General features: G+C 39.4%; 1 protein-coding gene across 2 annotated transcripts in view; it reads right to left on the minus strand.

Moving 5' to 3' along the window:
* Positions 1 to 21443, minus strand: part of LOC126469816 (uridine-cytidine kinase) — a 134159-nt gene extending 112716 nt beyond the window's left edge. For both annotated transcript variants that reach the window (XM_050097095.1, XM_050097096.1), the window contains exon 1: positions 21247 to 21443. In XM_050097095.1, the coding sequence (XP_049953052.1) occupies positions 21247 to 21363 (117 nt within the window). In that variant the 5' untranslated portion in view covers positions 21364 to 21443. The remainder of the gene's footprint in view (positions 1 to 21246) is intronic.
* Positions 21444 to 21871: the final 428 nt, after the last annotated feature.

Genomic DNA, 21871 nt, shown 5'->3' on the forward strand with positions numbered 1-21871 from the left:
TTTCCGGGGCTCCACCATTAGTGATGGTCTTCACTTGTGTGGAGGCTTTCAGAAAACTACTAATACTCAGGCAGACATTGATTCTTATCCCTTGCCTCAACCAGATGAACTTTTTTTGAAGTTTCAGAAGGAAAACTCTTTTCTAAAGTTGGTCTAGTGGATCCATATTTTCAGTTGCCTCTTGATGAAAACTTGACGAATATTTTAGGTTTGAAACACCATTTGGACTGGATTACTATAACAGGCTGCTTTTTGGTGAAGCCAGCATCCCGGCCATATTACAGAAGTTCCTTGTGTGAATTATCTTAACAAAACACTGGTTACTGGTCACATGATAGGAAACATTTGTGCAATCTACATCCAGTTTTTACGGACCTTGCACACACAGGCCTTAAGAGTAACTCTTATAAATGCACCCTCTTTCAAGCAGCAGTTACTTATTTACGCTAGATTCTAAGCAAACAGGGCCTTCAGATGACCAAAGAATATGTAGGGCCTTTTAATACTATGCCTATGGCTACACCTATAAATCACCTTCAAGTATTTCTAGGAAAAGTGAATTACTATGTGTGATTTATTCCCCAGACATTCTCCATAGCCTACTCACTAAATCATCCCTATAAAAAGGAAGTCTCTTCATTAGCCAGAAGAGTAACATTTGGCTTTTCAGAAGATAAAAACAGCCCTCTAATCAGCACACTGCTTCCTGTCTTACAGCCCCACTTGTCACTGTTTTTGGCAACAGATACGACCCTAAACAGCATTAGGGATAAGTCAGAGGATGGGATGAAGAGGCCATATTGCATTTATGTCGAAGACACATCCTCCAATTCAAGAACACTGTTCACAGATTGAAAAGGAAGTTGGGTTGGGTTGTTTTGGGGGAAGAGACCAAACAGCGAGGTCATCGGTCTCATCGGATAAGAGAAGGATGGGGAAGGAAGTCGGCCGTGCCCTTTCAAAGGAACCATCCCAGCATTTGCCTGGACCGATTTAGGGAAATCACGGAAAACCTAAATCAGGATGGCCGGACGCGGGATTGAACCGTCGTCCTCCCGAATGCGAGTCCAGTGTGCTACCACTGCGCCACCTCGCTCGGTTGAAAAGGAAGTGTTTGACAGCAGGCATAGGTTTGTAGAGATTTGTGACTCTGTAAAAAGATCTATGAACAAAGTATACAACAACTATCACAGTCATACCTCAGAAAAAGATCTAGCTGAGAACCCGAGAAAAATCTGGTCCTATGTAAAAAATCGCTAAGCAGGTCTAAGGCTACCATCCAGTCATTCATTGACCAGTCTGGTGTGCCAGTACAAGATAGCAAAAGGAAAGCCAATGTTTTAAATTTTATGTTTAACACATCATTCACTCAGGATAATCACACAAACATACTGTTGTCTGACCATAACGCAGAGCCTCATATGGACAACAGAGTATGAGGTATCTCTTGCATAGATAAACAACTGAAAGAGCTGAAAACAAATAAGTCATCAGGTCCAGACGGAATTCCAATTTGGTTTTGCAGAGAGTGCTCTACAGCATTGGCCCCTTACTTAGCTTGCATTTATCAGGAATATCTCACCCAGAGCAAAGTCCCAAGTGACTGGAAAAAGCGCAGGTGACTCCTACATATAATAAGAGTAAAAGAATAGAACTGCAAAATTACAGACCAGTATACTTAACATCAGTTTGCTACACAATTATTTAACATATTCCAAGTTCCAATATACTAAATTTTCTTGAGATCAAAAAGCTACGTTCCACGAATCAGTACAGTTCTAGAACACATCATGAATGTGAAACTCTGCTAGCCCTTTCCTCACATGATGTACTGTGAACTATGGATAAAGGGCAACAGGCAGATTACCTATTTCCAGATTTTGAAAAGCATTTGATATAGTTCCCCACTGCAACCTGTTAACAAAGGTATGAGCATATCCAGGAACCGGTTCCCAGACACTTGACTGGCTTGAAGATTTGTGAAGTAACAGAACCCAGTATGTTGTCCTTGATGACGAGTGTTCATCAGAGCCAAGGGTATCATCAGGAGTGTAGCAGCAACAATCTGTGGTTGTCTGCTGTTGATACTATGGTGTATGGTAAAGTGTCTATGTTCAGTGAGTAGGAGGATACAAGATGACCCAGACAAAATTTCTAGTTGGTGTGATGAATGGCAGTTGACACAGTCACGTTGTTTAAATATCTGGGCATGATGTTGCAAAGCGATATGAAATGGAATGAGCATCTAAGGACTGCAGTAGGGAAGGTGAATGGTTGACTTCGGTTTACTGCAAGAAATTTGGGAAAGTGTGGTTCACATGTAAAGGAGACCATATATAAAGCACTAGTGCAACCTATTTTTGACTACTGCTCAAGTGAGTGCTATGTGCACCACGTTGGATTAAAGGAAGACAATGAAGCAATTCACAGGCGGACAGCTAGATTTGTTCCCGATAGGTAAGAACAACATGCCGGTATTACGGAGATGCTTTGGGAACTCAAATGGGAATCCTTGGAGGGAAGGTGATGATCTTTACGAAGAACACTATTGAGAAAATTTAGAGAACCGACATTTGAAGCTGACTGCAGACTGATTCTACTGTTGCCAACATACATTTTACGTAAGGGCTACAAAGCTAAGATATGAGAAATTAGGATTCATACAAAGGCATATAGACAGTCATTTTCCCTTGCCCTATTTGCAAGTTGAATAGGAACAGAAATGACACATAATGGTACAGGGTATCCTTCACACTGCACCATATGGTGGCTTGCAGAGTACTTATCTAGAAGTAGATCTTAGGTGCCCATAAATTTCACTTTTTTTTGTATGGTCACAAATCTCACCTTCACCACAAACCATCCTAATGCTAAACTACCAGAGCACATGGAACTTCATCTTCATCAATGGGTCTCTCTTTTACAAACTTTTAGTACCCCAGTCACTATTGCACTTCTACTCATCATTCTAATGCAGATGCACTTTCTCACCCTCTGGCACTTTGGATCCTGAATTTTACCACGAGGAGACAGTTCGTTTTCAGTTGGACAGCCAACTTGAGCTATTGCTCAATGAGTCCTCTATAAATCCCTAGGACATTTCTACAACTTCTAGACACGATCTGCTTCTTCACAGGGTCTTACATTCAGTCTGGTCAGGTTGGACTACCAAACTCCCTGTGAAGAGCTGCTTGGCCTTCATCTTTTATCAGCAGCACAAACTTCAGGTTCAGCGAAGTGTGATACTCCATACAGAAGATAGTGAACATTACCAGGTGGTGGTGCCATCCTCCCTGCAACATCGGGTGCTCCAACTCCTGCATCAATTCCACTGGGGGATTTCCAGGGTGAAGCAACTGGCCTGCCACATCTACTAACCTTGTATGGATGATGTTGCTGCACAAGTGGTTAGACAGGGTTTGTCAGGCATATCAGTTGACACCACCCATTCATTCTCTCCATGGCCAGTGCTGACACAGCAGTGATATCTAGTTCACACTGATTTCATGGATTCTTTCATGGGGTCCATGTGGTTAACTGTCGTGGAGTTCCTCTCCCACCTCCTATATGTCATTTGCCTCCAGCAGATAACAACATCGACCATGGTGGGAGTCTGGGGCAGATCTTCGCAACTGAGGATGCATCCCACATAATGGTGACAGACAACGGTCACCAATTTATAGCAACTGATTTCGAAAGGTTTTACACCCCACATCTTGCCACATTCCCTTTTCATCCTACCTCAAATGGGCTTGATGGAAACACTGAAAGTTCACATGTCAAAAACATTAGAGTCTGTTAAAATTAGGTTAAGCACTAAACACCTTCCTATGTTCTTTCTATTCCACATTAATCAACCACTGAATCCCAGCAAAGCTCTCACGCTATCACAAGATGCACCTGGATCTCATGTGTCCACCATCGGAACATGAAGCAGACACAGCAACAGTGTTTCAAGTAGGTGTCCCAGTGGAGGCACACACGTCAGTGGAATGTGGAGTTGATCTTGGGTCCATGGCTAAACAGCAGGGGAACTAGATGGTGGTGTAGCCACCAACACCTGGGATGCTACAACGGTAGTGCAACCAACTCCGATTTTGGCACTCTAGTTAGTATCCTTCCTCATCTGGAGTACACCGTCACCACCATCACAACTACATTGTAGGTTTCATTACTCTGAGGTCAGAGTGTCATCTCTTCCCAAGAGCTGAGGGACACACCCATGAACACTGATACAGTTTAACTGATAGTTGACCACAGGACCTGCCACGTCCCACAGGATGCTCCACTCCTCGAAATCTCTGAACCTAAGCAAGACGCTCCGGATCCAATGCCACCACCATCATCACTGGCAATCTCGGAGCCCCTCAGGAGCCTTCCTTCATGATATCACCCAGCTCCTGGCTGCTTCTACCTTGTTGTCCTCCCTCACACAGTCCGAGCAAGTAGTAGCCCTAGATAATAGTTGAAGCGCAGAGAGCTATAGTAACCTCACCAAATGTGGAAATGGAATATACTCATATACTGATATGTGTCAAATTACCCACATTTGGCAAGTGCACCAGCTGTGGCAAAGTCAACAATATCACATGACAGTTACATTACCTTCTGTTGTGACAAGTATGAGGCAGCCCAGGACACTCTCGGTTGTTATTATCCAACTTATCTCTACAAGTTTACAACAACCACTGCAGCCGTTTACCTGGACCGACTTAGCCTTGTGTTGAATAGTGTATCAGCTGATGAACTGGTGGTTTCCACCACCACATGACTTTAGTGGCCTTTGCAGCATGCATAATGAAGTAGTAGTGCTTGGATTTACATCATTTTCAATCAGGAACTATTACTTACATCTATCAAGAAATATTATTGTTAGGTGTTGTTACAGTAAGTGTGGAACTGCATACTGCTGCAAACCAATCACAGGGCTGAATACAAAAGTAATAGTATGGAGAACTGTGCGCAGTTACAGGGTGTGTAATGAAGTATAGAGAATAAATATTCTCATACCAAGTGACATGTTAGCACACCAGTCCACAAAAAATGAAAGAAGTGTGTATGATAGATAATGTGATATTTAGACTCTGGCTTCCAACTTTGTAGACTGGAACCAGAATAATGCTCTGAAATCACAACATCAACAGCTTACACAAAGAACTATTTTCCAAGTGTAAAATAATCATTATTGTTCTGTACAGGGTTCAATACTGGGGCCACTAGTTCTTCTGATAATACAGTCATAAGGAGAAAAAAATTTCTTTGATGATGACTCATGCATTACCGACATCAACAGAGATGCACCAACAGAATAAATTACAAATGAAATTTCCACTACAATTCTTTATTGGTTTCCTTCAAACTGACCATCACCTAACCAGAAAAAGATCATAATAATACAGTTCCACACAGCAGAATAAATAATGTTGTCAATTTCAACATAACATTGTATAAAACCAACATGCAAAACTACCTTTCTTACACGAACTTGTGGCAAGAGTGATTACAGAAAAATGAAGAGGGACAGTTGAAAACCCTAGCACAAGTTTGCAAGTCATACACTATGTGATCAAAAGTATCCAGACACCTCCAAAAACATATGCTTTTCATATTAGGTGCAATGTGCTGCCACCTACTGCTAGGTACTCAATATCAGCGACCTCAGTAGTCATTAGACATCATGATAGAGCAGAATGGAGCACTCTGGAGAACACATGGAATTCAAACGTGGTCAGGTGATTGGGTGTCACTTGTGTCAAACGTCTGTACGCAAGATTTCCACACTCCTAAACATCCTGAGGTCCACTGTTCCCAATGTGATAGTGAACTGGAAATGTAAAGGGACACCTACAGCATAAAAGCGTACAGCCCGATCTCGTCTCTTGATTGACAGAGACCGCCGACAGTTGAAGAGAGTCATAATGTGTAATAGGCAGATATCTATCCAGACCATCACACAGGAATTCCAAACAGCATCAGGATCCACTGCAAGTACTATGACAGTTAGACGGGAGGTGAGAACACTTGGATCTCATGGTCGAGCGGCTGCTCGTAAGCCACACATCTTGCCGGTAAGTGCCAAATGACACCTCGACTGGTATAAGGAGTGTAAACATTGGACAATTGAACAGAGGAAGAGCATTGTGTGGAGTGATGAATCACGGTACACAACATGGCGATCCGATGGCAGGGTGTGGGTATGCCGAATGCTCGGTGAATGTCATCTGCCAGCGTGTGTAGCTCCAACAGTAAAATTCAGAGGCAGTGGTGTTATGGTGTGGTCGTGTTTTTCATGTAGAGGACTGGCACCCCTTGTTGTTTTGTGTGGCAGTATCACAGCACAGGCCTACACTGATGTTTTAAGCACCTTCTTCCTTCCCACTGTTGAAGAGCAATTTGGGGATGGCGATTGCATCTTTCAACATGATCGCGCACCTGTTCTTAATGCACGGCCTGTGGCGGAGTGGTTACACAACAATAACATTCCTGTAATGGACTGACCTGCACAGACTCCCGACCTGAATCCTATAGAACACCTTTGAGACGTTTTGGAACGCCAACTTCGTGCCAGGCCTCACCGACCGTCATCGATACCTCTCCTCAGTGCAGCACTCCGTGAAGAATGGACTGCCATTCCCAAAGAAACCTTCCAGCACCTGATTGAATGTATGCCTGCAAGAGTGGAAGCTGTCATCAAGGCTAAGGGTGGGCCAACACAATTTCAGCATTACTGATGGAGGGTGCAACGAACTTATCAGTCATTTTCAGCTAGGTGTATGGATACTTTTGATCACGTACTGTGTGTGACATATGGGAGCATTGTGTTTTTCAGATAATACTCTTTATATCTGTCACATTCCTCGGTGAATCAGTGGTAAAGTACCAGATTATGGATCTAAGGATTTCAAGGTCAATCTGTCACTCATCACTTCTTTCTCCTCTGACCATGTGAAAATTTCCAAGTGGTTTGGATTCCACATTAAACTAGCTAAGTAAGTCAGTTCATCGGTCCGAGGAAAGTAATAGTGTACCCCCCCCAAATTGATCATGCCTAGTAAAGCACTGCGTTGTTCAAACCAACATTTATGCTGTTGGCAGATTTACCTTTTTTGTTTGTCTTAGTTTGGAGTATCCCACTTTTATACAATCTGACCATCAAGGGACAATCAGAATGAGCCTCCAAGAGATTTATGGCGGGTCTTATGATGACCACCTAGTAGAACTAGGACGGTTGGTTACACCAAAGTATTGTAGCATGCTTCACTCCATGTCACCACACAGCCATAACAGTGACACTAACCAAGGATATCCAGAGTCATGACTGTACACCTAATCTGCTCCATACTGGATCAAAGCTACAAATCAAAGACACTGGAGATGGTCAACTGGTTATCTAACTGTGGTGCTGAAGTATGTCAGCTGGTTTATACACAGTCACATGCTGACAATTAGAGTGTTACTCAGTGTCTTCAGTTTACTTTGGAGGCAGTCAGAGATACACAGGGTGACCTACAGGAAATGGACATTTTAGACGACTCAGTACACCACTGTCAGCGGTGGAATGTAGACAGTGAATACATCACTTACTTTGGGACTGTGTCATATCAAAAGCAATGAAATAGTGAACAACAGAGCATTGTGTGTTTTCATATGATACCTTTGTCCAAAATACCAAGAAACCTATATAAGTGGGGCAGATATGACTGGGAAATCATTGTAGCAACAATATGGGCTGCAGATGAGGAAAAACACTGTCAAAGTAAGTTTGACAAGGGGCTGATTATTATGGCCGAGTGCCTGCAAATGAGCATATTTGAAATGGTGCAGCTCGTCAGCTATTCGTGTGCTAGTGTTGAGAGACTACACGGAAAGTGGTTTGTTGGTAAAATTTCTATCAAGCAACACGGCACTGGATGTCCATACCTCATCAAAAAACATGGATGTAGGTGGCTTCTCCATTATGTAAAGCAGCATAGGTGGCAATATGTGGCAGATCTGATGACAGAGTATGATACTTGTGTGGGCACAAATGCTTTGGAGAACAGCATTCAGCACACACTATTGAATATCGGGCTTCTCAGCAGGTGACCCCAACATGTTCTCTTGTTGACCAAACAACAACATCCAATCATTATCGTAGTGGATTGTGTGAACATTATAGCAAGCCACCTGCACCCATTTATGTTTGATGTCTTCCCAGACAACAATGGCATCTTCCAGTGGCATAACTGTCGATATCAAAGGCGAAAATCTTGCTATAGTGGTTTGAGAAGCACAATAATGAACTCACGATGTCTCGACTACCAAATTTGCCTGATCTGGACCCAATGTAACAAATGTGGGTCGCACCAGTTCTGTGTCCACATTATCATAGGCCTCTAATTTCTAGGAACTGTGTGACCTGGATGTAATCATTTGGTTCCCCACACCTCCAGAAACCTACCAAGGAAAAGTCAAATCAAGGTCACACACAACAGTTGCTGTAATGTATTCCAGAAGCGGACCAGCAGTAATGTTTTGGTTCATCAATGTATATGTGATGCTCTCTTGAGGAATTTTTGACTGATGGTTGGTCAGTTTATTTGGGGGATGTGACCAAACAGCAGGGTCATCGATCCCATTGGATTATGGAAGCATGAGGAAGGAAGTTGGCCATGCACTTTCTAAGAAACCATTCCAGAATTTGCCTGAAGCAATTTAGGGAAATCAAAGAAAACCTAAATCAGGTTGGCTGGACACAGGTTTGAACAGTCATCCTCCCGAATGCAAGTCCAGTGTGCCAACCACTGCCCCACCTTGCTCTGTTTTGCCTGATGAAATCCAGTATGTTACACTAGTTTGCCGATGTTCTACAGAAACTAAAATAACACTGGGTGTACCCAAAGCAAATGTAATTGGATTGCTAATGGTTTCAACATGCACAAACAATTCTCATATTGGACTAGGGTAGGAGCAAACTTTTATGACACTGCTTTAGTCTATAGGAAAAGTATAGGTGCGCTATGATTGGAGAGGGGGAAAAAAATGCAGACCAACTTCAGACAGTATTTCCTCTTGGTATATTGAAGGACAGCACAATGTCTAAGAGCATAAACTGCAACATCTTGAAGACAGAGGTTACAATCCTCACAAAACACTGTTGGGTAAACTTAGAGAACTGGTATTTATTTATCTGTCTCAAACCACATGTATACAGTTAGAGAGTTGTTTGTTAGGATGGACAAAAACCCAAAAAACACATTTTACAAAGATTATTTCAAATGACATTACAAGGTACATGGGATATAAGAAATATAAAATGAAGAACAGTTTGGTCAACACGAGCACAGTACAATACAAAAGACAACTGACACAATGCTAATAAAATAATGAAAACAATATGGAAAAATATGAGGGGGTTAACAGATATTTAAACAAAAACTGAAACTCTGATAAATTGAGAACAACCAATAAACACAAATTCTTAGCTGACAATGGATTCTAGTAAATAGCATTAACTTTTGTTGAATTTAAATAATTGTGTGGGCCACATTCAAATGTGTGCTGGCATTATGTTATTTCTATTTAACCATTCCAAATCAGCAAACAACTTTCATGATAATTATATTGCTGAACATTTAACAGCAAATGAGAGTTTCACTCTGCAGCAGAGTGTGCGCTGATATGAAACTTCCTGGCAGATTAAAACTGTGTGCCGGACCGAGACTCGAACTCGGGACCTTCGCCTTTTGCAGGCAAGTGCTCTACCAACTGAGCTACCCAAGCATGACTCACACCCCGAGAGCTTCTGTAAAGTTTGTAAGGTATGAGACGAGGTACTGTCAGAAGTAAAGCTGCGAGGACGGGGCGTGAGTCATGCTTGGGTAGCTCAGTTGGTAGAGCACTCGCCTGTGAAAGGCAAAGATCCCGAGTTCGAGTCTCAGTCCATCACACAGTTTTAATTTGCCAGGAAGTTTCATTTAACTGCAAATGATAGATTATTCTCATTATTCGTCTAAGTTACACACACATTTCTTTTTCTAATGGGAGTTGTGTTTTCAATAGACACATTCTCCTTCTTCATCACACATTTTATTACAAACACAATTTCTAAAATGTAAATGCAAGAAAGAGGAAGAATATTTAAATCTCTAACAAAGGCTTAAATGAACTTCTATTTTTTATTATTGTTCTGATTATTCTCTTTTGCTTCCTGAATGGTGTTAGGGCATGAGGAGAATTAACCCAAAAGATAACACCATCAAGATGTACACCCAGAAACTCTGAAGATTCCATACATATGAGGTTCTGATCATTACATTTAATGTTAAACAATTCCTGTAATTTCCAGCTCACTTGGATATGAATAAAATGTGGTTGCCTGCATTCAGATAGTGTGACAACTTCACTATAGACAGCATTTGCAATTTTCTGAAGGTTATTGCTGGCAACATTGTTAACCATAGCGGTCATCTGATTTTGATAGTGTTTCCAATAGACTACTAAACATTTGTTCCCATATAACATGTCCTGTCTCATCCGAAATATATGGTGCATCACTAAATAAACACATTTTTCCAGAGAAACTGAAATACGCCATTGTCAGACCCCTCCATAAGAAAGATGAGTTAGTTACTTTCATATTCCATGGATCACTTTGCACAACAGATTGTAATGATGTGAAACAAGCCATTTTAAATTCACATCACAAATTAATTTGTACATATGGTTACATCCTGGACATTCATAAGGTTTTTTCCCAGAAAGAAACTCAAGTTTCTTTTCAAATTTTAATGTGCTGCCAGACATTTTATGTCACTGGCTAAGTGATCAAAAAATTTTGTTGCAGCACTGTGCACCCCTTTTTGTGCTGAAGACAACCTTGATGTGGAATAATGAATGTCATTTTTCCTTCTGGTAACATAGTGATGTACAACATTGTTCTTTTTGAACTGTAGTGGATTATTTACAACGAACTTCACAATGCAGTAAATATACTTTAAAACAGTAGTCACAATGCCCAACTCCTTAAACAGATGCTGGCAATATCATCGTAGGTGAGCACTACATAATATTCTTACAGCACTTTTTCAGCAATGAAGACTTACTTTCATAGAGATGAGTTACACCAGAACATTACTTCATACAACATTACTGAGTGAGGACATGTTTGCAAAGTATGTCAATTTTCCACTTTGTCTCTCTTCAAGATTTGCAATGATTCTAAGTGCAAATGTGGCTAAACTAAGTTGTTTTAGGAGTTCCAAAATGTGCTTCTTCCAATTTAAATTCTCATCAACATGGACACACAAGAATTTTGAAGTTTCCACACTGTTTATAATTTCCTCGCCATGTGTTGCAGTTATCATTGGTGCCATACCCCTAGATGTGCACAGTTGAATATGTTGTGTCTTTTTAAAACTGAGGGTGAGACCATTTGCAGAAAACAAGTCAATAATACTCTTAATAACTTTGTTTATCATTTCTTCTGTGATGGGAGAGATGTCCCTAATTACTGATCTGTTTCACTGCTGAAATTTTCAAAATTTTAGACAATGTGATGTATTCTACAATAGTACCTTACCTGAATAACAATAATATCCCCTGCATATCACAGTTTGGATTTTAGAAGAGTTGTTCCAATGAGAACATCATTTACATGTTCATTCATCAAATTTTACAAGCACTAACTAATAAAATAGTGCCAGTTGGTATTTGCACTGACCTATCTAAAGCATTTGACTGTGTGAATCACAATATTCTCTGATAAATTGAATTTTTATAGGATTGACTGTATAGCCAACCAGTGGATAATGTCATATCTAACCAAAAGATTGCATGAAGCTGTACTCTGTAATTCAACATATGTAGTCCATGGACATTAGCCTGACTGGGGAGACATCATGTACGGAATCCTCCGAGGCTCAGTCTTAGGTCCACTATTGATGATCATATATGTAAATGATCTGCGTCAATGGAAGCATCCGATTTCACCCATCTGCTTTGACCAGTGACGTAATGGTGGGCGGTGTGTGTGAGACATCACTATGACATGGAGTTTTTGAGTTGGTTGTGTTGTAGATGTCGCGTTATTGTGTTGGTGTATGTGTATGTGTTGAGTGTACCATGTATTGGGTTAATTTGAGGTTTGGTTATGATAGTGCTAACATCACTTTGAGTGTACGTAGTTGGTGCAGTAATGTAGTTTGGAAGTGTTTCCAGTGAATTATTAAGTTTTTTTTGTTAGGTCTTCTTGGTTTGGTGTTTGTTGTGGAGAAAGAAGTGTAATTTTTTTGCCTTTTTTTTTTTTCTTTTAAAGTATGGGTATGACGGGGAAATTCACTAGCACATCATTGCGTGTAGAGATTGGTGAAGATATGATGCCTACTTTTAAATTATATTGCGGAATATTTTAGGTGCAACATTTGTGGCAATAATATGAGGCTTACAAGAGTTTTGGTGTCTTGGACTCAGGTTGCATGTACGTGGCAATGTCAGCGGGATAATATCTGGCGGTGGACACAGTACCTGGTTCGAGAAATCAGGGTGGCCATGAGAGAGTGTTTTTTTGCTCACTTATCATTTTTGTTATCGGTCCTCTTATCAGTTTTTGTGCGCATGAGACTTGTATAAGTGAGAGTTGAGTGTTGGATTGGTTTCCATTTTGTCGAGCAGTTTGTTCCGAGTATGTTAAGTGAAAAGGGAAGTTCGATGGGCTGGGGGTGGTTGCTGAGATTAATGAATCACAGTTTGGTAAGGGGAAGTATGGGAGGGATAGTTCTCAGGTTGGTTAGTGGGTGTAGGGTGCTGTTATTTCGGAGGTGGGTATGCTGATTGTGTTTTTAGGGGTTTGGAGGGTTGTACTAAGAAGGAATTGGTGGGTTTGATTGAGGAATGTATTGAGGAGGGTAGCTCTATAGTTTTTGATGCATTTTTTCCTGTGGGGATTTGGGGAAGAGGGGTTATGGTCATTTAGTAGTTAATCACAATATTGAGTATAAAGATTATGAAACTGAGACTTTTGCTATCAGGATAGAGGGGTTTTTGGGGGCAATTAAGGGGGGGGGGGGGGGAGTGTAATGGAAAATGTAAGCATTTATTTAAACAATCATTAAAGCCATATTTATTAATGTACAAATCTAAAATTTTGCATGTGTAAAGCAAAAGAGTTGCATTTTAATGGAAAAATACAATAAGATATGCATGATTAATATTTTGCCAGAAATCTGAATTTTTTAATTTTTTCCATTGTCTTTTTATAAAAAGCCACAACTCAAATTCTAATCATGCAATTAATCTGAAAATTTCATTGTACTGTCCTGAGAAGGTTATAAGACCACTGAACTACCGTTATTAATTTAAGGTACAAACTGTACCATTAACAGAGTTTTTAATTTTGCACATCCAAAATTAACTTTTTTCCCCACATACAATCAACTACAAATCAGAATGCAATTGCAGGATCTCATATTTTTTAGTTCCAGGGAGACAGCTACAAGCTGCGAACAGTTCCTGAAAATTTGATAGCATTAGCGAACATACTTTTTGAAAAAAGGTTTCTAATATTGTAAAACAGAGAAAATGAGGTTCAAAGATTTTCTCCTCATACTTCTACATGTAATTAGCTTATCTCAATTTTAAAATCCTCCATACTGATACGCCTCATCCCCCTAGTTTCTCTCCTCTTCGAATCTGCATGGCCTGTATTTGCAGGTAAGACTATGATCTGTAAGCTATCTTGACCCTGCTCTCGTCAATGGTGTAAAATGCTTTTGTTGTAAACAAACCAGGATCGACACGAATTCTCTTCAGCACTTCAATTCTGTCATTATTTCCGTTATTGCAACATAGAACTGCACCATAGACACCTATTTTGAGTACTTCAAGTCCACAGAATGTCCTTTTTGAGCATCTAATCCAAATTAAATTATTTTTGCATTTTGTGTCTCTTCATGAAGACACTTTCTCAATAAATTAGGTTTTGCAAGAAACCTGAACATGGGCTTAATTGCATTCATAACAGGTTCTGGTAACGAGTGTTTATGTGAATACGTCTCATTTCTGTTGTTGAACTAACACCAATCGTCTTTCAGACATAGATTGTGCATGGTGTTTAGTCAGTGGATAGATTGTGGAAAAAAATTGCCCACACAGCATGGCTCACTGCCTCTAAATTGTGTGTGCTACTCCTGATAGCTCTCCCATAAAATAACTGAAGAGAATCAATTTCTTTCTGAGTAAGCCTGCCTTTTCCTACTAGTGGTTTTCCATCCTCAAGTACTTCACCTTTCTCCTCTCTTTCAGCAAGGAATGATGCCTACCACGAAGCCACTTTTGGATGTGGCCAACACATTCCAACTTTTCTATTGTTGTATTGTACAGATTTTTATCTCTTACAGCTTTGAACGAAGAGGAGTCCCCATCACCAAGGTATGTAGTATATCTAACAGCACACTGGTCCTAAGATCTGTAGAACATCCTCACAACTGCAGCAACCTCCATGCCCCCACTTGAGCCACTATAATTTTTAGAGCATGCTACTGCATGCTTTTCTTGCCACAGTTTCTCACTGTCTCCATTGTTGAACATTTTCCTTGTTGCACACTGGTGGCAGTATTTAGACATAATTTCTACATCTAAAACTTTACCTGAGACAATACCAATAACAGATGCATCTCCATACAGAGATGTGTGACCCCTTTGCAGGTCTCATCTACAGAAACACACAGTTCAGTAGCATTTGTAAGAGATTCACTGTCATGAATATCTACCCCAGGATTATTTCTTTTTGGTTTACTTCCACCAATTCCTCCACAACTTTTTTCATAGATACTTTGACAGTATCGCATATAGCATCAGACATTTCTTCATTTATTTTTTCAAACCTTGCACAAGATGGAGGCATGTTCAGAAAACCACACAATAAATTACCTCCTTCCCTGTATGCTGATAGCTTATGTTCTTCATTTCAAGTGGCCCTTTTTTCCCCCTAAACACAGTTTTTTCCACCACCCATTATGCATTAATGTAGACTTCCATGTAAAGGTTTGCGAATTCAACCTTCCACCTACTAATGTGTGTTAGTATTGTCAAAATGTAAATAAACCACATGCAAGAAAGTTTTCAGGCAAATATCGAAATGTCAGCCAGAGATACAGATTTCATCCAAAGACATCGAAAGAAAATAGCCTTTACACTGACAAAAATTCCGTTGAAGCAAGCAGATTAGCAAATGTTGGAAAAGGTGATAGTGGCCACCAGTGCAGAGTTAATCAATTTAACAATTTAAAAACATTTCTGCAGGTGCTCTCACGATAAAATTCACACACAACATAGATTAAACCGTGTAGATCAAGAAAATAATACTTTCGAAAAATTGAATATTTTTGGACCAAAATCCATCATATCCCCCCCCCCCCCCCCCAAATCAGTTATAGGGAGGAGGAAGAGGCACTCTTCCCATCTGCAATGTCATTTAGTTGAGTATTGCTGGCAGAAGAGTGTCCTCGAAGATTATTGTATTTTTCGCATTTTTTTGAGGGCTGTGAGGAGGATGTACAGGCCGAGGGTGTGGTGAGTTAAGAGGGTTGGGTTTGTCTGGGTGTTGGGGGAGGGGGTATTGGTTATGGAGTTAATGGGGCAGTTTGTGGGAGGGGAGTGGGGGGGGGGGGGGGGGATTGTTTTGAGATTATGTTGTAGAGGACCAGTTTTTGTTGTTTTGTAAGGCATGATTGATTTTGGTTTATTTTTGTGTTTTTTGTTTGTTTCTGGTTTTTCTTTGAGGTGGGAGGGTGATGAGGGTGGTTTGGGGTTAGTTTATGGGTGGTAGTTTGTGTGTGGTTTAGAAGTTCTTTTTTGTTGTTGTTGTTGTTGTTGTTGGGGCGTGTGTGTGTGTGTGTGTGTGTGTGTGTGTGTGTGTGTGTGTGTGTGTGTGTGTGTGTGTGTGTGTGCGCGCGCGCGTGTGCGTCAGCAACCTAGATGATATTGAAGGCTGCTGGTTTCAGTAAGTAATTTTTGTTTTGGGTTTATTCTATAGTAATTGTGATGTTTTGCGCATTTGTGGTAGGTGTTTTAACTGATTTAGTGATGCCCTATGTTTGGGTTTTGGTTCTACTTTTCGTAGTTGTAAGTGTTGGATTTTTGGAATCGAGATCTGCAGTTGAGCTATATAGGTCACGGGAAATGTCCAATTCTTGTCTTTTTGTTGGTGTAGCGAAATACTGTAATTTTGTTTTTTATATATTGTTTGTTTTGGGAGCGTTCTGCGTTTTTTTAAATTGTTGTATATTTACCTCTTCCCCATCCTAATCGCACAGTTTTTGACAGTTGTCCAGTTTCATTTTATTTTTGGAGTGAGACATTACTGTGTAATTTTTATATTTTTCACATTTTTTGGTGTGTGTATGAAGTGACGTCATTGTCATCATATTGGATACGCTGAAAGTAGTGGTGTCCACCTTTTGATGATGCCATGGGTCAAAGCAGACAGGTGGAATCTGACATCTAATAAACAACAAGCAGAATTAATTGGTTAGTTGGCTGATATGAAGGAGGGGACCAAACAGTGAGTTCATCAGTCCCATCGGATTAGGGAAGGAAGTCGGCCATGCCCTTTCAAAGGGACCATCCTGGCGTTTGCCTGAAGCACTCCAGAGAAATCATGGAAAACCTAAATCAAGATTGTCAGATATGAGTTTCAACCAAATGCGAGCCCAGTGTGCCAACCACTGTGCCACCTTGCTTGGTCAGAATTAGCTCTTTTTGCATATGACAGTAGTAATGTAATCAATCCATGCACACATACAGAAACAGAAGAAATAGTAAACAATTTTCTTAAAAGTATCATTGACTGATTTTCTGCAAATGATCTCACCCTCAATTTTAAAATGGCAACATATTCACTTCTGCACAAGTAGGGATACTGCTCCAATGAGAAGTGTAACACACGAGAAAATAATAGATAGGGTGGAAACTTCCAAATTCTTATTGGATGAGAATTTGAACTGGAAAAAAAATACATCTTGGAACTCCTAAAACAAAGTAGTTCAGCCACATTGCTACTCAGAATCATTGCAAATCTTGGGAAGAGACTACTCACTAAGCTGAAATATTTCATTTTTCATTCAATAATGTCATATGCAGTTATGTTCTGGGGTAACTCATCTTTAAGAAAGACAGTCTTCATTGCTCAAAAATGTGCTGTAAGAGTAATATGTGGTGCATACCCGTGATCATTTTGAGTTGGGCATTATGACTACTGCTTCACAGTATATGTATTCACTCACAAAATTTGTTGTGAACAATCCACTGTAGTTGAAAACGAACAATGATGTACATAATTACAATACCAGAAGGAAAATTACATCCATTACTCCATGTTAACATTGTCTTTAGCACAAAAAGAGGAGCACAATGCTGCAACTAAAATTTTTGATAACTTATGCAGTGATAAAGTGTCTGACAGATGGCAAAGTAATATTTGAAAACAAACTAAAAAAAAAAAAGTTTCTCCCCGACAGCGCCTTTTATTCTGCTGAAGAATTTCTATTACTTGTCATGTGTAAAAGGTGGTGGGTAGAAATTACTAAGTCACATCTGTCAGTATTTAAATAAATTACCCATATTTAAAAATTAAGTTGCGATTTGTATGTTAAATGAGTCATTTCACTTCGTTACAATTTATCATGCAAATAATACATGGAACATGAAAATAACTAACTTTCACCACTGACAACTGCAAAATGAGTCTTGAAGTTGGTACACACTAGAAGGTCATTAATAGGGTTTACTACCATGAGCTACCCAAACACAAAGCCCTGTGAGATTCCACAGTTGACGGCTGTCCCACTTACACCTTTATTAACAGAGTCCAAGACTTGGGTGGTAAATGAGAATAAGGTCTGTTCAATTTGGCTTTTGTTCAATGAATTACTGGAGTTGAGGTGGTTACCTAGCTCGCCTTCTATGGACAATTGTTTCTAGAATTTTTTAGAAGCATGTTAAAAGGAAAATTTGACTTTACCACCCTGTTTATAAAGTGTTTTAATAACAGCATACTTCTTGTTGCAACGATTCATTAAAAATATGGCACAGTCTATCACTTATCGGGTAATAACACAATTCTGATGGATATTTCGTCAGTATCAGCGGAGATTTTATTTGTCCATTTCCTTGATTATCCTCTCTTCATTTTCAGTGACAGGAGATATTTGACTAAGGTTGGTATTTGCGAGACCCACTTTTTGGTGCCCTCCCACTGCCTCATCAACAGAGCCCCTAAATCCAATTTGGGATGCAGTTTACGGGAAATGAGTGTTGAAAATCTCTGCTACTACTTCAGATTTATTTAAAACGATCCCATTAGGTCCGACTTCACTTAAATTCTTCCTATCGCTCTTTTTATTATACCCCATATGGTCTTAATTTTATTATTGGAAGTATCAATCTCAAACTTAATAGTCATGCTCTTTGCCTTTCTCTGAAGCTTTTTAGAATGTTTCAGTATAATCTGTAGAGTGCTTTTCTCTCACATACTCAGCAGTCTCTAAATGAGGTAAACGGCTATCACTTTCCTTTCCATGGAGTTTCGATGCCTTGAGTAACCAAACATTTATTAGTGGGAGCGAAGTAGTTTATAAAAACATTTATATTTTTGGGAAAGATTTATTGAAACAAGGAAATGAAAATCCTATAAAAAAGATTCGACTTGTCTACATTTTCAAAATTGTAGACTGGACCCCAATTGATGTCCTGTAAATAATTTTGGAAACTTAAGATCTTTGTAAGTGATATCACAGAAATTGACTAACTGTTATGTAGGGAAAAACCTTTGATAAATAAATGCCCGTCATTGTCAGAAAAATCATTTAAAATCTGCTTTACGGTTATGCTGTGGCTTATGGTCTTGTCAATGAAATTAATCTCAGTGAGAGACTTGACGGTGACCTGTGTTCACTGAGTGTGCAAATCAGTCCTGTTATTTTCAGTAACAAATTTAACATTAAGCCACACAAACTAATAATAGTTCTCATTATAAGGAAAACAATTTACAAAAGACTCAAATTGTTTTAAGAAAATATTCTGTTTCCCTACAGGAATCCCACACATTGTAAGTGCTGATAACTGCAACATTTGAGTTTATTACAATCCGATAAACTGTTGCTCTATGCAGTATTACCTTGAACCTCATACTGTAATTAAAAAACAAAAATACTTATTTCCTTGAGACAAACAATTATTTGTACAAACAAATGATAGTAAACTATCGAATCAACATATCACGATATGCTGAATGGAGATCTTCCCCCAGAATCTTGTTTATGGCAATGAGTGGAAGTAATACCCCTACTGGAAGTAGAACGAGCTACCAAAAGCTCAATGCAGTTTATTCTGGAACAGAAATATGTTCAGCAATTCTTTCATTTTGATTAGTTTGTCAATGTAAAATGATGTTTTCTTAACAGAACCAAAGTTAGTTTTCAGGCATCAAGAACATGCATAAGGTGGTAGTTAAGAAGTCACCAATCCTTACCCAAACAGGTAATCAAAGTTAGCATAATCACTACAGTATATGCAGCTGTTTCCTGATTTAAGAGGAGGTATTAACATCACATCCCTATAGAAAATGGGGACTTAGCTGGTGTACTGAGATTTTGAATGAAACTTCATATAATGTGACTGACTGAAAAACTCCATTCAGTAACCTATTTTAAAGTCTGATGATTCGTCAAGATACAAAGTTAAATGCCAATGGGAAAAGATTCATTTAACAAGCAGATGTGCCTCAAGTAAAGGGGGCGAAAATATTGAAATTAACGTATGATTCTGCCCATTTCCTACAAGGATAAAATTTGTCTGTGTGTGAGAACTCAATTTCGTCATTCCACCACCACAATAACGTAGTATAAGCTTCAATAGCTCACATCAGGTATAGAACGGACATATGTTTCAGTGTATGCATCCAATGATCTCTCACACACACACACACACACACACACACACACACACACACACACACACACCATGGAATGACAAATTTCATAACAGAGCACAACTGACGGCTATCTTTCACATTATGGTGCTACAGCGATCATGAAAGCATTTCCCGTTTATATTCACTCCTATCAGCCACTGCAGAGAGTATAATACTCTAATTTCCAAAACTCGATCATTAGTTAATATCTAATGCTCTACAAATCAATTCTCTCATATGATCAATATTAAAAAATGAAATATACAACTGCTCTGAGCTCTTTCAACAAAATGTTTACAGTATAATCTCATCGACGAAAGACATTTCTCTTTTGATCACGTAACAAGTAATTTTTTTTTTCTTTTCTTTATTGATTTTCAATTCCCCCCCCCCCCCCCCCCCGAAGGGGGCGGGCTGGCAGCAGCTTACTACGCTGCTCTACAGCCTACAGACTTTTTGTTAAAAAAAGGAAGAAGAAAGAAACAAGAAAAAACAGGCGATAAAATGGTGATTTAAAGTGGAAAATGGCGTAAAAATGCGGGAAGTTAAAACAGAAAGCAAAAGGGGGACGGCAAAACAAGTAATTCAGATGGACGCATATAAAATATATGGTTTGCCCTTACACATTAATGAACGCAGACGTAGAAGTAGAACTTCCGCAAGTCGTGTAACTTTTGCTACATGTCACTCCTGAATATACATATATTTATCACAACTGATTTTGACACACACATGATATTACTCTATAATCAACAAAGAAAAATATTTGTTTGTTGATTTTGCAGTCAATCACTACATAATTTACATGGTGATGAACTGAGTCTGTGGCTACATAACGCGCTGTCAGGCTACGGTTATGTTGCTGATATCTGGGTCCATTTCCAATCTTATGCATGGATTTTGCTTTAGTTAGTTGCAGTTCTATTACACGGCAACCAAACGACCACGAGTTGCAAGCACTATTTGATATGCAGAAATCAAACGCGAAGGGGCAAATGAAAACGACCTTCCTTACCAATTCCATAGTCCATCAGCACCACTCTGCCAAAGAAATGGAATTCAGGGTGAAACTGCTACACGAGATACCGCAGACTGAGAGCGAACGTTAAAAACAATTTAAAAGCTTATATTGTTTTCTCAAATAGCACACTGTCTTCTTGTACAGTGTTCGTAATTCACTACAGCTTTGAAATACCAACCAGTACTTCATTACTGACCTAACATAATTTTAAACAATACACATAGAAAGCAAATATTCTATTTATTGATCAAAAGATTAGTGTGTCACTAGGACTCACTTTGCCGCTCGCCGTTCCCCCAGCGACCCCAATAAGGAATGGTGCCTTTCCTTCACTATTGTTAGTTCTATGATTTTCCCGTATTTCATTTCTATGTAAACACGAATTTTGTGCCATTTTGTACGAAAATAATGAACCAATTGTGCGCCGGCAAATTCGTCACTTGAATAAACAAACGCACACACACCTTATACAGTTTCAAAGTGATTGTAACAGAGTACCTCTACATCACCACTTTTGTCTAGGGACAGCAAATGTTTGTGCCGAATGCCGATCGTGTGAGCCGATCGGTTGCGCTCGGCTAGGCTCGGATTTGCAGCCCCTTGCGCTATGACAGAAAGCGAATGCTCATTGGCTCCAGCTTGCTATGTACTGGTCACGTGTTCAGGTTAGTGTGCGTTTGTTTATCTTAGTACAACTTTCATTTGGAAAATAGAAGAATATAGTTGCAATTTGAGCACTTCAACATAGGGTAGTAATAAAAGCTTATATCATCAAAATGTCCAAGATACAAGCACGATAATCAAAATGTTCGTAAAAATTAACAACACTTTCAAACTTTTTTCATTACTTTAAGAGAATGAAAATCATTTGAGAAGCTGAGGAATACAGGTTTCCCCTAAAC

The sequence above is a fragment of the Schistocerca serialis genome, chromosome 3 (genome assembly GCF_023864345.2).
Source record: "Schistocerca serialis cubense isolate TAMUIC-IGC-003099 chromosome 3, iqSchSeri2.2, whole genome shotgun sequence".
Taxonomy (NCBI): domain Eukaryota; kingdom Metazoa; phylum Arthropoda; class Insecta; order Orthoptera; family Acrididae; genus Schistocerca; species Schistocerca serialis.